Source organism: Scomber scombrus, chromosome 19 (genome assembly GCF_963691925.1).
Source record: "Scomber scombrus chromosome 19, fScoSco1.1, whole genome shotgun sequence".
In the NCBI taxonomy this organism is placed as follows: domain Eukaryota; kingdom Metazoa; phylum Chordata; class Actinopteri; order Scombriformes; family Scombridae; genus Scomber; species Scomber scombrus.
Genome location: NC_084988.1, coordinates 21,531,300 through 21,548,923, shown reverse-complemented (window position 1 = coordinate 21,548,923; position 17,624 = coordinate 21,531,300). Strand labels below are relative to the sequence as shown.

The following is a 17,624-nucleotide window of genomic DNA, read 5'->3' as shown; positions in this document are numbered from 1 at the left end:
TTCTTTTAACTGATCATTTTACGCCCGTTTTGAACCTTTATTCTGAAAGCAGTTCTCTGATTCCGGTATGTGTATGGTTTTTGTTGTTATGTTCTAAACTTGACGCAGCTCACAAAACGGAGAGCTGTCATACTTTGATGACGTTTAAAAGTGTGCGACCGGACTCATGCCTGTACATATGTGTGTTTTTCTCCCTGAAGTTCAGAGGCTGATCAATAGCTGAAGACGTCTTTCAGGTTAAAGAGTGAATGTCGTTTAAAGGGGTTTGAATGGTGTATATACAGAACCAACGAGAGAGTGAAAGATGTGTTTCAGTAACTACTAGCTGGCTCGTCTCACCTTCAGGTTATTCATTCATGTAACAAACAGGGAGATAATTGGTTAATACAGTTTGTGTATGATATGAAAGATCAGGATGTATAACTGATGTGAAGTAGTAATAAATAATTTATACTAAATTCTATCAAGCGCAGAGGTACAGTATAACACATCCTAACATGGGCTCCACCTTGATTTTAAAAGTCAGAATATGCCTGAAGCCACTACAGCCTTTCTTTCACCAAGGAACTTCAGCTTTTCTCACCATAAAGACTCCTGTGTCATTAGTGGTGTCTCCCACAGCACGCTTTCTGTGCACCAGAAACACAAACTTTAACCCTGCCCGCAGCAGAGAGACAGACAGGAACAACAGACAGACCAACAGACAGGCTGGAGGGAAACATGGCACTAACAGATGGGTGGAGGAGGAATTGTGGGATGGTGCAGTGGAGAGAAGAGGTAAAAAGGAGCAGTCCTTCCCTAAATCTGTGTTCGCTGCTGGGACGGCGAAGAGGACGGCAGAGATGCTGAAGAGGAAAGCACCCATGGCCCATGAGGATGAGAATGAGGAGCCTGTCAGGAGGGAGAGCAGAGAAGCAGGTAGGGGAAACTGCAACTGGCAACAAGGCTTTTATCCACTTTTACTGTCAGAGCTTTTTGTGCAAATACAACAAAATTTTAGGAAACAAATTGCATATTTTTGTTTGATGGTTTATTAGGGAAGTTGCAGCCTCCCGAGCGCCCGCTGTCTCCTGCTGAGTGGAGGAAGCTGAAGGAGTCTCATGGAAATATGCAACGTTTTGACATCAGGATGATGAATGCACTGTTCTCCTCTGGGGCCCAGCTGGATACTGCCAAGTAAGAGGAGGAGGAAGAGGGTGTTTGTGTGTCTCTGACGTTTGAAACTCTTGCAGATTGTTTTGCATCCACTTTAAAGGTCATAAATCAACATGTACCTCTTCCGCCACAGGTCCTTGCTGACTTTTGTAGCCATGGAAACAGGAACGCTATCCTATGAGCTGCTACTACGGTACTTGACTCTTTGTGTAAGAGGCGGCCACGAAGCAGAGGTCTTTGACGTCTATGACATCATGCGGGGAAGCTTCCCCTCTCTGGACACAGGGGCCTCCAGCCTTTTTATCAAGTCCTTCAGCCAGACAGTGAGGTGGAGGGAGGCTATCGGCATACTGCAGGAAGTTAAGAAGGTGATTATTGTTTTAAAAAGTTCATTAAAGTGACGCCTCATTTAAAAAGTAGTGTTATTATTCAGCTTTTCACCCCTGTTATCACATCCCTGTCATACTGGAGGTGGAGCTCTATCGTCAGCTGTTTTTACTTGCATCCCAACAGGTCTTTACCCCATCACCTCGTAACTACGGTGACATCATCACGGCAGCGATGCTAAACGGTGACGCGACCACCGCCTGGGCCCTTTATGACGAGTTAATGGAAAACGGATTGAGCCCACACCAGGAAACCTGGGACGCTCTGTTTAAGAGAGTGACGAATAGTAAGGAGGAAGAGGAGCAGGGAGCAGAGGTCACGTCTGACACCGAGCACCAGGAGAGGCTGCTGGGGATTCTGCTCTACATGAGGAATAACCAGATCTACCCCCAGCAAAGCCTCACCAGCACCATCAAGACCTGGTTTGAGAGGTACAAGAGAACCAGGAAGATAATGAGGGTTAGATGGGAGGCAGGTTACAAGATTTCCTAAACTCAGAAGCATCACTTCTCCGAACTGTGTCAAAGTCTGTCAATATGTTTATTTACCTATAAATAAACATGAGAAGAAATACTCAACTCAAACTTTTTTTCCAAAGATATGACTTCTAAATAAATATTAGATGATTTTCTCTCCTCTCTTTTATGATTAATTAAAATAAGATTAATATTGGTCTCATTAAAAACACATAGGAATGCACAGATCCAACTTTTTCCTCTTTTTTTCCCTCCAAATTTAATACAGTGATGATCATAAAGTCAGCACGAACTTCACATGATCTCTTTCACTTCTATTGTTATACACAACCTCACGTCACTCCTCGCTCTCATTTCTCTATTCAAATTCAAATAAGTTCAAATAAGGTTTATTGGAATGACAGATCAGAAGCTATTTTGTGAAAGCAGTACAGAAAAAATGTATACATTAATAGATGATTAGCAATACATATACAATATGCAAATATCAACAATCATATCAACATTGACTTTTCTCTCCACATAAAGGAGATGGATGAACTCAGGATATATATTTATATATTTTTATTATTATAAAGAAACCCTCTCTCAGATCCTTAAACCTCCACAGCATAACAGGAAGTGATATTCTGTCTCCACCTCTTCACTCTCTGTATCTTCCTCCATGTTTTCAGCCTCACAGGTCAGAAATGGACTGGAAGTTGGACCAAGGCCACCCCAAAGTAATAACACCACTTTCGTCTTCAACATTAACACACTTAATAACAGCTTTTTCCGTTTTTTGTTGACATCCTGTAATTTAAGTATATAAGTATGTACTGTGTATTTGTGTGTGTTTAGGGGTGTGTGCAGGTGTTGTGGGACACAGTTGGAGTCCATCCAGCTGACTGTGGAGGAGTACCAGCAGCTGAAAGACAGAGTCATGACAGACATCATTCAGGGGCGAGATGTTTTCAAAAAGACCACACCAGAGGTGGGTTTGATCTACATTTTAACCAGGTTTCTTTCTTTTATTAATTAGTAAAAGTTTGTGAACTTTCACCTTCAGTAGTTTGAAATGGGGTGTTTTGCCAGCTTTTCTCTTTGTAAATTGACACTTTTAATCCTAAATAGAAAGTCAATATTTCAAAAAATGTGTTAAAAATTCAAAGATCAGATATCTATTGAGGCTTATCTATCAAATATTATAGTGCGGTAGTTTTTCTAGCTCCTTAACCTCTGCTAGATGGCGTCATTGGTTCACATGCAGCTCCGATCTGTTGAGGTTTGTTTAAGCAGATTAGCAGCTGCTCAAACTGCTGCTTTCACTATCTAGATGAATGAGAAGAGAACAGGTTAACAACAGACCTCCTTTTAAAAAGAGAAGTTAAGAGAGAAATTTGAAACTTCTTGTCCATCTGGCTCCAAGACTGTACTCATTCATTTCTCTGAGTTTGATATTTAGTCATTAATCCGCATATTTAAATGTAAGGTTTACCAGCAGTGATGTAATCACAGACAGTGATGTAAGAAGTAATCAGTTTTTACATAAACTAACAATACAGCAGTGTGAAAGTACTGTTATCAGCAAAATAGTATCAAAAGAAAAAGTAGTGAGATAGGTAGTAGGGAGATATTATTAATACTGATACACCAGTGTGTAAGCAGCATTTACTGTTGTAGCGGATTGAGGTGTGACTATTTTAACTTATATACAGTTAGCTGGTTTAGTCCAGTGCTTTCCAATTTATGGTTTAGGGTCACAAGTTAAATCTGGGGGGTCGTGAGGTGAGAAAATGGGTCTGAAGAATGAAAGAGAGACCTCTGTGATCTTTTTTTTTTTTTGTGGTATAATATTCTTTGCGGCTCAGACAGTTATTCAAATGAAACCGTCAGAGAAGTGAAGAGCGTAACTGCTAACAACTCAGACATCTGAAAAGGTGTCAAGTGGAGCCAAGCAGACACTGCTTTTTTTATAAGGGGTCACAAACCAAAAAAGTGTAAGATTGAATCTTTTATACTCAATTCAGTATGTTTTCCTGCTGTTACAGTAAACAAGGGTAGTGAATCAAGGTGAATGTGTCATGTGTTAAATGCTCTCCAGGAAGCAGAGCTCTCACCACCTGTTCAACAGACACAATTTCAACTCACAGAAAAGCAGGATATTGAAGCAGGGCTGCATACACAAAATGAGGATTGTATTTTTAAAATTGCATGCTCCTTTTTTTTAAAACCAAGAGGAGGAGGTCTTCACTTTATCTTGCATGAGTACAGTATGTATGCAGGGTGCAATTATTTTCACTGGACTGGAATGCCCTGGTTGTAATTTATCAGTATCATAATGGCAAAAAACTTAATTTTTTATCAGAAATAGTGCCAGAAAGAAGCTTGGCAACATCAATAATATGTAAATAATAACATGTCATATTCAATTTATGAGCAGAGACAACATTTGCTGTCTCCCTTTGTGTGTTTCTGTAGTCAGGGGAAGTTTGTCAGTGGAATAGTTAGTTAAATTGAGGGGATTTCCACCATGTGGAGCACCATGTGAATCTGGACCACAGCGACCTCCCGCCAAGCAGACAGAGAGAGGAAGGCAGACAGACACGTAGCTACACTCCAGTTTATTAATTTGCCATTTAAGGCAATTCATTTTATGGGCAAACAGAGTTATTCAGACAACAGAGAGACGACAGATGCAGGGAGGGACAGAGATAGACGGAGGAAGAGAAGGAAGGAGTTGACGTCTGTCTGCGTCTGGTGATCAGTAGAGTCACAGCCAGCAGGAAATCATGATGCATTTTTAAAGCACATATTAGATATACACAGACACGGAATAAAGTAGACAGCGATCAAGTCAGATAAGGTGACAAAGCAGAGGAGACGTGCTTTTTTCACACTGCATCGAGTGACCAGAAAAGCAGAAAGCTATGTGTGACATAAACAGCAATTATAAATTAGAGGAACCCACTTGGTTTCACTTTTGTTTCAATTAACAAAATAGTCATTTTTTGAGACTGTAGGTATCCGGTTTACCTTGTATGCCATCTAAGTTAAGGGTGTTAGCATGCTAACGTTTGCTAATTAACACTTAGCACAAAGCACAGCAGAGGCTAATGCCATTAGTTTTGAAAGTTGATTTATTTATTTTTTGCTAAAGTATTGAATTCTTGACAGTAAACAAAGACATTATTACAGTCCATGCATCCGAGGGGAACATAAATGTCTGTATTCATTTCATAGCAATTCAACAGTTGCAACGTTTCACCCCAAACCATAAATGTGAACCTCATGATGGCGCTACAGCTAAAGTCCGGGGCTGCACATGAGGGACTAATAAAGTATTTATCTATCTATCTATTAGGATACGCCGTCTGGGTCTATATAAAATTTAATGTCAAATTGCTGTTGAGATATTTTAGTCTGGGGAGTGACAGACATGGCTAACATTTGAAGATGCAGAATTTAGCTAGCTAGTTAGCTTCAATTGTGGAGGGAGTTTGTAATTTTCTGTTCAGGCTCTTAGAGCTAAATTAACCTTCGAAACAAGACGAGACTTATTTAAACAGGAACAGAAAACTTGAACTTTTAAACACTCTTAGCTCTGTCTTTCCTGACATAGACTACTGTTTTTTTTTTTTTTTTTACTTTAAGGCATTTCAGTTCATGACACAGTTTCACTTCAGCGGCAAATATAAATATATAAAACAGTTAGACGCAGTGAAAAAGAAAATGAAAGTCATACACGATTAGCTACTATATAACCATCTGCTGTTTCTGCTATTATCAGAAATGATTTTCCATTAAATGCCATTTGGATGAAATATTAGCTCAAAAATGTGAAATAATGCAACCTACAGTAGGTTTAATATGTAATATGGATTCTCAGTGTAGTTTTTATGTCATTATCAATCATAAAAGCTGTACTACTTTTGCAATGAAAACATAGAATTACAACCAAATCAACATATAAAGGTTCCGAAAAAGGTGAAACCAATATAAGGACTAGAAAAGAGGAAGTTTCCAGTAAACCGTGGTTAAAACTGTACATGTAGATGTAGATGTAGCTTACAGCTTGCAGCTTGTAGTATCCATATGCATACAGCCCATCAGCTGTGGGCTAGCTTTTCTGAATACCACCACGCTTTGTGTCATAGTGGTGCATAAGTGGCACTGTAGACTTATGTATGCAAGTGCAAATGTGTCTAGGTTTTTGTGTGTGTGTGTGCGTGTGTGCGTGCATGCGTGTGTGTGTGTGTGTTTTAAGCAGTCATATTATCCACAGCAGCACAAAGAGCTGGTTTCACATATCAGCTCTGGAAAGTCCCTGGATAATTATACTGGACTTTCTCTCCGTCTTTCTCTCCATCTCTCCTCTTCTTTCTCCTGCCCTCACTCTCTCTTTCTTTGCAAATTTAATCTCTCTTTAAAAAAAAAACAACTTTTTGACTATTTCTTTTTTCCACCCATCTTCTATCATCACCTTTCTCTCTCCTCACTTCCAGACTTCCATCTGTCTCTCATCCATCAGCTATTTTTCTCGCATTCCGTTTTCCACACACCCAAACACACACACATCTCCCCCATCTCAACCAATCCAATGTGAAACTGCACACTCTTTGGATGATTAATTATTGTGGTGGATTAAGTGTCGTAAGTGTGTTTTTGCCATAGGTACACTAACACAATCAAAATGTATACAGAGTAGCATCAACAGGGCTTGGCAGGCAATTTATATAGTCCATTGGTATATACATATATATATATAGTATATAGTTATAGAATCCAGTTCCTTCAGAGGAGGAACATTACAACCCTTTTTTATATTTTTTACTGTCACATTTTGATCGAGTGTTCGTGACAGTATGCGCGCAGTCAAGTTTCGAGTCCAGGGGAATTCTCAGAAGCCTATTTCCATACTGCCGCTATCTAAAATTGAAAGTACTAACAATGTTCCCGTGCCGGTGGCCTATACTAAGCTGCTGCACAACTTTCCTGGTATAGTACAAAGTTGTGAGACAGTCCTTTTTCACTGACTAGAAGGGGACGCACAGGTGGCTGAGAATGTTTAAAAAAAATAAAAAAGGGGGTCTGAGACGGTGAGAAACTTGGAGTGAGCATTTCTACCCGTGTTACGTTGATGAAACCCTCCTCATTCCCTGCAGTGCAAAAGAAAAACTGTGTCGTTCATATTCAACTATCAGATGACAAAACATGTCTATATGTGGCATTTTTAGGCGAGGCGGTAATGCTAAAATTAAGCTTGAACATCTACAGATGACTCTCCACAGTAGCTTTTTTGTTACAGATTATCTCAGACCCTTTATAGGAAGTATGAATACTGGACTGTGCAGATAAAGTGTGACCAAATGTAGAGTTGCCTTCTTTACATTTTGTCATATTAGTGTGTATCCAAGCTGTATTTTGCCCCATGAAGATGAATGTTATAAACTTTTAACTTTTTCGATTACTCCTGTCAGGCTACTAGCTGGCACTCTGCCACGTTAATACCGAGAAGGAAGGGCCAGGTAGACTTTTTTTTATTTTTACTGGCAGGCCTTTGATCAGTCAGTGCAGAGAAGCAGCCAACCATCAGGCCATTCACCTCACAGCTTGAGTTCAGCCTCTGTGCCTGACTGCAATGAGGAACAAACCCCTGAATTTGTTATTAGAGAGTTTTCAGTACTGTTAATCAGCCGTTTAGGGAGCCACTAAACTTCTCAGAGAAGCAGGCAGTCAAATGAGGTCAACCAAACATATGGACATGAACACATTTCTGATTTGGCTCAATGGTCGTGAAGGGAAAATGAGTAAATTTGAGATCATGTACTGTCTTATTAGATGGATAAATAAAGAAAACATATTAGAAAGATAAAAACCTAAAAGTGTCTTTAAGTGCCAATAAAAGCAACAAATATTAGTGGAAAATTATTCAGTGCTTTTCCTTTTTATGTGTCAATTAAATGGAGTTTAACTCCTGGCTGGCAGCACCTAAATGACATCAGAAGATGTAATATAAAGGCAACAAGTAGAACCCATTGTTTTCTTTCTTTCTCCATGATATACACAGTTTAATATCATACATACATGAAGACAAAGTACACAGTTAAAATATTCATCTCTTCATGCATTTATCAGAATCTTCCCTTCCACTGACCTGCCCTTTTCTATTTATAACAGTGTGTGAACCTTCTTCGTCTTCTCTGTGTGTTTCTGTTCAGGAGTTGCAGAGGTTCAAAGCATTTGTGAAGAGGAAACCGGCTTTTGACGTGGTTATAGATGGACTGAATGTAGCAAACACCAACAAGGACAAATGCAGGCAGTCGGAGACGGTGAGAGCACTCAGAGTCACATGCACAATGATAAGCTATACATTTTACAGCTTCTCCCAGGTTAACACTACTTTTTCACAGCTCTTGCATATGCACACACACAGTTTTACAGTTCAGTTCTTAGTAGTTTCATCCTACGTATATGTCGGACCAACCCAGGGGCTTTTCTGACGGTCGCGGTATGACTAACCTCGCGACGTGTTTTTGTGTGTGAACATATGTGCGTGGGAGGTGTCTTTTATAACTGGCCAGTACCTGATTAGAACAACACCTAGCTATCTTGTCTGCCTGCCCACATCTGTCTATCTGTCAGGATGTGAGTGCGTGCGTCAACGTAACTGTCTGTCTCTCTGTGTCCTCAAACGTATCGCATCTCCTCTCAGATGTTCTGCGGCTGCAAGTCAAAGGAAAGTTCAAACGCAGAGATGGATCGAGCAATTTCCCTATCTCGCCCTATCTGGTTTGCGGGAAAGTTCATTAAATTATTAAAATGAATGCAAAAGTCCTAGAAATTTACATCAGGACCACTGCCAAAAAAACTTTTATTCAAATGTCAAAATGATCAAAATGAATTAAACCAGAAGCCAACAAACACAGCTTATAATGACACTTGCTGAATCTATGATTTTTAAATGCTTTTAAAGCCAGAAAACAATACAATACTATAAGCAACAAGCATTTAGTACTAATACCTTTATGGCAATTTGTTGCTGAAGTGCTGCAAAAGTGAAAAAGCAGTAGTTTTTGATGTGGAAATTAGTAGCATTTCACAGGTCTTAGTAGCCCAGGGTTGTCCCAGTCACATCCAGGTCAATTAACATACAAACACTGTTCTTCCTGTCCTGAGGCATATCGAAAAACATGACTGGTAGTGTGTGAAATGTGTGTAAATGCAGGTGTACACGAGTTTCATATGTCTGTAACTCTGTTACATTGATGTGTGTATTTGTCATGCCAATCCTGACAATCATTGTAACTTGTGTGACTGTATCTTTGCTGCTTATCTTTTGCACACAAACAGTCGTGTTTTATTATCCTGCACGCACGCACACACACACACACACACATTTTTACATCCATTGTTATAGTAGTAGCTGCAAGTAAACTTCAGACTTGTATTAATCATGTAGAAGCTGCTGTTGCTGCTTGCATTGTTAGGTGTGGTTGTTCACAGTTAATAGAGCCGGCATACAGACACGATGGTGTCATATGATATTCATGATCTGTTTTTTTAATGTGAGAATATATAAAAGTTTTAATGTGGGGCTGTGTGTGTGTGTGTTTCAGTTGTTGGCGGTGGTGTCGGAGCTCGAGCGTCAAGGCCTGAGTGTTCTGGTGTTGGGGAGGAAACACATGCTGCGGCCCTCCAGATCCTGGGACAAAAACGACATGAAACTTATCCAGCAGAAAGCTCACTGCTTCTTTACTGAAAACATGTGAGCACCTGATAAAACAAAAAAAAAGGATAAATGCTCCACGGAAAACACATAAAACACATTTAGCCAGCTAAAGTAAAATTTCCTGAGAAAGGAATCTTATCTCATGGAAATGGTTTTATTCAATAAATTTTAATTGTGCATTATTTACAGCTGTTATTAAAATCAAAGGGTTTTGTTGCAGTAATCACATGACAATGCTGCAGCACGTGGGTGGCTGGCTAATAGAATAAAGTTGAATAAGGGAGTATAAAATCACATGTGGCATTCAGCACATTGTTATTCTGTTTATTTAGAACGTCATATTAAAAGTGTTTACGTCACATCTGCCTGTCATTGTGTTCATCAGTTCGGAGGACGACCCCTTCCTGCTCTATGCCTCGTTGCATTCTGGAAACCACTGTCGGTTTGTGAGCAAGGACCTGATGAGGGACCACAAGGCCTGCCTGTCCGACGGAGCCACCAGACGGCTCTTCTTCAAATGGCAGAGAGGGCACCAGCTGGTGGTGTACGGATTTGTCGCAGCAGGCAGGAGGGTTCGATTTCAGGTGAGGATGAAAGAAAACACAAGGGCAGGAAAGGTATGAGAGGAAAGGGTGGAGAAGCGTATTAATTAACTGTGTATGTCTGTGTGTTTAGATTATTCCCAGCTATGACACCATCCTACAGACTTCAGGAGACTCGTGGCACGTCCCCTACGATGACACAGAGGACAGGAGCACTCATGAAGTACCTCAGAGATGGCTCTGCCTCACCAAAACACCCTGAGCTCACACATGTAGATTAGTGCTAGTATTGTATTTTTGATGTTGAATAATTTCTGAGTCATTTATCATGGCTGTGGACTTGTAAATAAAACATTTACCACATATAAAAAACTTTGTTTCGTTTTATTTCATTTTGAATTATGATAAAGTGAAATTTGGTTTGACTTTCATTCATAATGATATATTTTTTTAAACGATCAGTATTTTTGGTATTATTTATCATTTCATCAAACTGTATATGCTCAAAACAATGCAGTCCAAACATTTCACCCCCCCCCCCCCCCCACACCAGGCCAAAAAAACAAACACACAAACTAAAATAAATAATGATCACTCTAAACACTTACTCTGACATCTCACTGTAAAAAAGATGAACTAACTGCTTTCAGTAAGGGCCCTGGGTGTGCAATGAGAATCAGAATAAGTTGTTATAATACATCCATAATACAGGCATCTGTCATCAGTGACCCGGATACTGAAGCCTTCCCTCGGACAGAGCACATCCGCAGCAGATGTTTGCCATGTTTTGCCTCATTCATCACTCCAGGTCCAGCTTTAGTCTCCATCAGTGTCCCTCAGCTTCTTCCAGCAGTCATGTCCCGGGGCTCCAGCGCCGGGTTTGACCGTCACATCACTATCTTCTCCCCGGAGGGAAGACTCTACCAAGTCGGTCAGTGGTGGGAAAAAAAACAACAACAAAAAAACCCCGAAGAAAGCTTAACCTGCTCTGTCATACTAAGTTAGCAACCATTCATCACTCAGTGTAGCTAGTAAAAAAAAAAAGAAAAGGAAAGCTTAGGTAATTATTACACAACAGCATGACTTCAGGGTAGAATAACCAGTTATATGATTCATTCATTTTGACTCAACGACACAAACGCTAAATATAGGACACAGCCATTTAACGTTATTGTTGCTAAAATGTTAGCTAACCAAACGCTAGTTGCACTTGCTATGTAGCTTTATTAGGTTATATTAACAGTAAAACTATAAGTTAATGTTAACAGTTTTTATTTAAAAAAGCTGAGTTTTGTGGACGAGGAATTCAACATATGAACCTCCTGAACAGAGTAGTTTCTGTTCAAAGGAGGACAAAAGTGCTAACAATGCTAATGTTTTCAGAAGGTCGTCATTTTACCCAAACATGGCAACCAGTAATTTAACGACTTAAAGTTTATTACATACTGTTTCTTACGGTCTTACGCAAGTTATCATAACCGAGCAGTATTATGTAGCCTCAGACTGACTGACACAATGAATGTAAAACCACTGTTTATATGTGAGTGAATAACACCCTAAAACAGCAGGCTCCTTTGTTTTCTTGTAAACAATAAAGTTTGCCCCAGTGGAGAAACAAGAGTTCAAGTTGATGAGCAGTGTGTTCCTGTATTCTTGTGTCTGTGTCCTCAGAGTACGCCTTCAAAGCCATCAACCAGGGAGGACTGACCTCTGTAGCAGTCAGAGGGAAGGATTGTGCCGTGGTCGTCACACAGAAGAAAGTCCCAGTCAGTATAAATGGACACATTATAAACACACAGGCATTTGTGTGTGTGTTTGTGTGTCTTCACCGAGCATGTGATCAGATTCCCCAGCTGTCATGATGGTCGTTACGTCACACTGGTGGATTGCGGGGTTGCATGTGTGTGCTGTTAGCAATGTCTTGTGTTTTTCTTCTCCTCAGGACAAGCTGTTGGACGCCTTGACAGTCACCAATATGTTCACAATCACAGAGGACATCGGCTGTGTTATGACCGGCATGACCGGTAAGCAGTTTGTTTTCCCAGCTGACAGCGCACTTTCCTCCTTTGCACCTGACACTACTCAGGTGTGCAGAGATTTGTTTCATAAATTACCCAAAAATGAGCCAATTAGGGATCAAATGATATCAAAAGCTTCTTTCAACAATAATTGTTTTTAAGAAGGAATCGCACACACATATGGGGAAGGCAGTCATGTTGCCATGTTTTAATTTACATGCGTCCTTCTTTACAAGTGTAGTTTAAGAAAGAGATGTATTGAGGGATAAAATATGACCCATTATGAGCTGCAAATACGTCATGTTTCCAAGTATTACATTTAGCCACACTAGCCTGTAGCTCATACTTTCTCAGCAATTGTGGTGGCAGTCAAATACATTTTTAACATTAAAGGCCAAACCCCCAGGAATCTACCTTTTTATAGCATTAATTTAAACTGATACGACTTATGTGGCTGTCACCTGTCACCTCATGGATTCATTTTAAGTCGACCTGGTGGTTTTAAGTTCATTTATTAATTTGCGTTAAGGACATTTTCTCTCTCCTCTTCCCCCCAGCTGATGGCAGGTCTCAGGTGCAGAGGGCGCGGTATGAAGCAGCCAACTTCAAGTATAAGTACGGCTACGAAATCCCTCTGGACATGCTGTGCAAACGCATGGCTGACATCTCCCAAGTCTACACGCAGAACGCTGAGATGAGGCCGCTGGGATGCTGTGAGTAGTGTCAACATGTGTTTGTATATATATATATATATATATGTCATATTAAGTTTGTTTAAAGGTTTAGCATCCCATGATTGTATACATGTTGTTGCATTAAAAAACTTCAAAGGCACAAAATAGTCAAATCATACTGATATTGAATAGCAGATTAAAATATCTTCTATATTCATAACTCATATTGATCCGTCCCTCATGTTCCGCCGCTTTGCTTTCTGCCTCCAGGTATGATGTTAGTCGGAGTTGATGAGGAGCTGGGTATGCAGCTGTATAAGTGCGATCCAGCTGGATACTACTGCGGTTTCAAGGCCACAGCAGCTGGAGTCAAGCAGACTGAGGCCAACAGCTTCCTGGAAAAGAAAGTCAAAAAGAAACTAGACTGGAGCTACAAGCAGACTATAGAGGTTTGGGACATACACACATTGTTTATATACAACTAAAAAAAAAACTAACCTACAAGAGTATTTCCGAGCTTCCTGTGATTATTATAGAAGTCCGGTGTAATCAGATTCATAATCTCATGCTGGAATTTTGCCCTAAAACAACCCCACTGAGGTATTTCAGTCAAGCAAGTTGCATTACATTGTTTCGTCGCAGGGTTCCCACTACTAATGAGATTTCATGGAGTTCTGTTGGTATTTTCTAGACGGGGCATTCAGGGAGCTTTACAACTGTGTCACTGTCCTGGGTTATCGCTTCATACTTTATATCACATAAATAGTTTCACTTGTTATTTAAAAATCGTAATATTGATCAGATGTAAAGTTATGTTATTTATTAAAGGTGCAATATGAAAGAATTTTATATTTAAAACCTTAAAAAATTCACTAAAATTATCAACAGAAAGTGAAAGAAATAATAAAATAAGACCTTCCAGACCTTCCAGTTCTCCTGTCACAGCCTGTGTGCTGATGTGTATATAAAGGACTTGGGTCGGTTTTTGTGGGAAAAACCAAAGGATGTGATGTTTATGTTCGCTCCCAAGTGCTTTGCCTCTCTAACGTCCCCCTACAGCCCTAACAGGGTGTAACACTAGCTAAGAGCCATAGAGCTGGATTCATTCCTATTGGACAGGTAAGCTAACATTGCTGCAAAGCACGTCAAATATAGTGTGATATTTATTTATTGTGTATGTATATTGTTATTTACAGTTGGTTGCTCATGCTAACGGAGTGCAAGCTCATGTAACAGGATGTTAACTGCAGCTCATGTAACGGCCACTTATATTAAAAATGAGAAGGAATTTCTTATTCTTACATACTGCACCTTTTTAAGTTTCAGTTTCAAATTAAACCTGGTTCCCCTAAAGAATTAGAAGTCAACTGGAATAGGGTAACCTGATCTAAATTTAAAGCTACAAGCGACATTTTGCAGTGTTTTTCTTTAAAACGTTTTTCTTTAAAAGTTTGAACATTGTGTTCATTGTTAAATGTGTTCCACTATGTGCACACACACACACACACACACACACACACACACACACACACACACACACACACACACACACACATATACACACTGATTTACTGTTCCCTGATAGCATTAACACAGATTATCATTCACTCATATATCAATTGAAAATCCATTAACAAATTCAAGTATCCCTCATATTTATACATAAAGTTCCAAACTGTCTTCACATGCATCTATTTCAGAGATCCAATATTTAATTTATTTTCCTCTCCTTCCTGTCACAATTCTTTAAACGTCTCCCTCTTTTTCAATACAGACGGCCATCTCGTGCCTGTCGACCGTTCTGTCTGTCGACTTCAAGCCCTCGGAACTGGAGGTGGGCGTAATCACTTCCCAAGAACCGAAATTCAAGTGAGTATTTTCCTGAGCTGGAGAGGGAAGAAACTGATAAACTATTGTGATGGCCTCGAGTGAGAAATGTGATCCTGGCCACAGGCAGAAGTCTGGTTCCTCTGCTGTAAATGGCTTTGACAGATTTAAAATGAAGCAGGCTTCTGCTGAAAAATGACAAAGGCTTCTCCAAACCTCACGGATATATTTTGAAGCAAACAAGTCTTTGGCATTCACAACAACACATGCAGCTCTTGAACAGATCAGATTGTTCCTGCCTTTGAAGTGCTGTTTTTTTGTGCTGAGAAAAAAATAAAAGATTAAAGCAGTAAAACATGCTGATCTGTCGGCACTCGAAAATACATCAGTTATTAAAAATGAGAAAAAGAAACCCGTTTTGTAAGGGAAGTCCCCTAAAACCTTGGGGTTAAGATCAAAGTAAGTAGTTATAGGGTAACTAAAGGGTGTGTTAACGTGAATGTGTGTGTGTGTGTGTGTCTATGGCCTACGAACGCCGCCAGAACAAAAAAACCCGAACTTTTATGTTTATCTTCCAGGATTCTGTCAGAGTCTGAGATCGATGTTCACCTGATGGCTTTGTCTGAGCGAGAGTGAAGAAAGCTGGCAGCCATGTTGGCCGCTGTCACAAGCAGATGAAGAACAGTAACAGTAACACCACGGAGCCCCGCCTCCCTCGCACGAAAAGACGGAGACGTAGATGTAAAACACGAAGAAGCTGAGACAAAGAAAAAGATGGTCATTTCATACAAGCTGGAGAGAATATGTTACCCAATCCCTTCCCCCTCCATTGACCCCTTTCTCGCATCTTGCTTTTAATCACATTGAGACATCCTCGACATGTCCCAGACCCAAGAGAGACACGCTGGACATTCAGATCAGTGCATGATATGACACATATGTCTGATAACTTCGCCCACTTCAGCTGATGAGTGTGACATAACCCAACAGGAAGGGGGAGGTGTGTTAACACTACAACCACAGCACTCGATACCTCGTAATCCCCCTTTACTCAGTGTCGGTGGTCCCTTAGCATCTTGAGTCACTGTATTTAAACAGTGTTTCCTCGCCTTCTCTACTCAGGGCTACCACAACTCTTATCTCACATTATTCATCCGCTTAAATCCTGTCCTCTTCTCTTTCTCCGTGGCAACCGTTAATGTCAGGATGTTTATCCTCTGTGATAACCCAGGGAACAGCTGTGGGATTTTTCCCAATTGCGACAACCCCTGTTTAAGTCTACTCAGGTCATCGTCAATGAGAAGTCACCATCATTTCGTTATAGAGTCCTCCTCTCCCTGTTGGGTTTTGATCCTCTTGTTATCACTGAACTGCACTGCACTTCTATTAAACGTTTTTTTATTGAACACTGAAGTTTCCCTGCTTCCTTTTCCCAGCACGCATTGCCACCTTTACGGTAAACTGACAGCATTCAACACAGATATATGCTGGTAGTGCCCATGTAGGAAGTAATACAGAAATGTTAGCCGGTTTGACTTATCAGCGCCATCGTTTATGTGACTCGGGTGATGTGAAATTTCCGTCACGTTTATGAAACTAAAGTTCAAAATGTCAAAGTGGCTTAGACTATTTATCATGGTAATAGTTCTCTTATAGTGGATTATCTTCATGTTCTAATTATTAAAAGACAGTTTTGTATCATACTTTTACTAATCACATTGAGACATCCTGGACATTTCACAGACCCTAGAGAGACATGCTGGACATTCAGATCAGTGCATGATATGACACATATGTCTGATAACTTCGCCCACTTCAGCTGATGAGTGTGACATGAGCAAACAGGAAGGTGGAGGTGTGTTAACTACACACTACAACTACAGCACTCGATACCTCGTAATCCCCCCTTACTCAGTGTCAGTGGTCCCGTAGCATCTTGAGTCACTGTATTAACACAGTGCTTTCTCACCAACTCTACTCAGGGCTGCCACGACACTCTTATCTCTCATATTATTCTATGGAATTCTGTCAATAAAAATAGTGATTATTAACATCTGTACTTGTATGTACAGTATGTAAAGTGAGATAACCCTGGTGTGATATGAGTATGATTCAAAGCTGAAATTATCATTCTGGTAGCACTGCTGGTATCATATTGTGATGTAAAACTGACCAAATGATCTACTTTAGTTGTTTACCACCAACTACTTCTTAGTAAGAAGGCAATCAGCAGCCTTTTAAATTTAAATTTTTAATTTACTCAAGATAGTTGACCATGGGTAGTATTAAACCTTTTGTGGTAAAGAGTTTGTTTAATTGGGGAAACATTATTTGTGGTGCCTGCACGAGTATTCAGGCACAAATTGCATGTTTATTATCCAGATATTCTCCGTTGTAACTTGCAGTGTGAACGAATTAATTTAGAGCACGACTCTGCAACACAATGCTAGAATTGCATAAGTGTGTTTAAGATTGACGTTGGTAATTTATTGATTTAAGTAAAACTCCCTTCCTCCCCACCTCCCAGAGTTTGACTGACGCATCCTGTTATTCAGCCGGAGATTCCCCTCTTTGGCAGATGCAAAGTAGGAATGTCGAGAACAGCTGAGTGTTCTTGTTCCTGGGAATTTCCTGTCGCTTCCCTCGTAGCCCCACCCTTTCAAAAACTTCCTGATTTAAATGACCGAACCTCATTCCTCACACACACACACGTAAAAAAAAACCCTAAACCTTTTATCTCTTTATACACACCCAGCATGAGGAACTCACCTTGCAGGTTTCAATTGAACTGCGACTTCCTCATTCAATGCAATGGATTTGTTAGGTTATCAGTC

The 17,624-nt window shown here is 40.1% G+C and overlaps 2 protein-coding genes across 2 annotated transcripts; both read left to right on the top strand.

The window, feature by feature from the left end:
- The first annotated feature begins 142 nt into the window (after positions 1-142).
- Positions 143-10,624, top strand: prorp (protein only RNase P catalytic subunit). The gene is made up of 10 exons (XM_062439729.1): positions 143-918; positions 1,038-1,176; positions 1,289-1,523; positions 1,669-1,973; positions 2,693-2,740; positions 2,859-2,991; positions 8,219-8,329; positions 9,617-9,765; positions 10,115-10,313; positions 10,405-10,624. Exons 1-10 carry the CDS (start codon positions 498-500, stop codon positions 10,531-10,533), a joined length of 1,869 nt encoding a protein of 622 aa, XP_062295713.1. The 5' UTR covers positions 143-497; the 3' UTR covers positions 10,534-10,624.
- Positions 10,625-11,033: 409 nt separating this feature from the next.
- On the top strand, positions 11,034-16,196 carry psma6a (proteasome 20S subunit alpha 6a). Its single transcript, XM_062439989.1, has 7 exons — positions 11,034-11,202; positions 11,943-12,037; positions 12,214-12,295; positions 12,847-13,002; positions 13,234-13,412; positions 14,738-14,832; positions 15,369-16,196. The coding sequence occupies exons 1-7, from the start codon at positions 11,127-11,129 to the stop codon at positions 15,424-15,426; spliced, it is 741 nt and encodes a 246-aa protein (XP_062295973.1). The 5' UTR covers positions 11,034-11,126; the 3' UTR covers positions 15,427-16,196.
- The last annotated feature ends 1,428 nt before the right edge of the window (positions 16,197-17,624 follow it).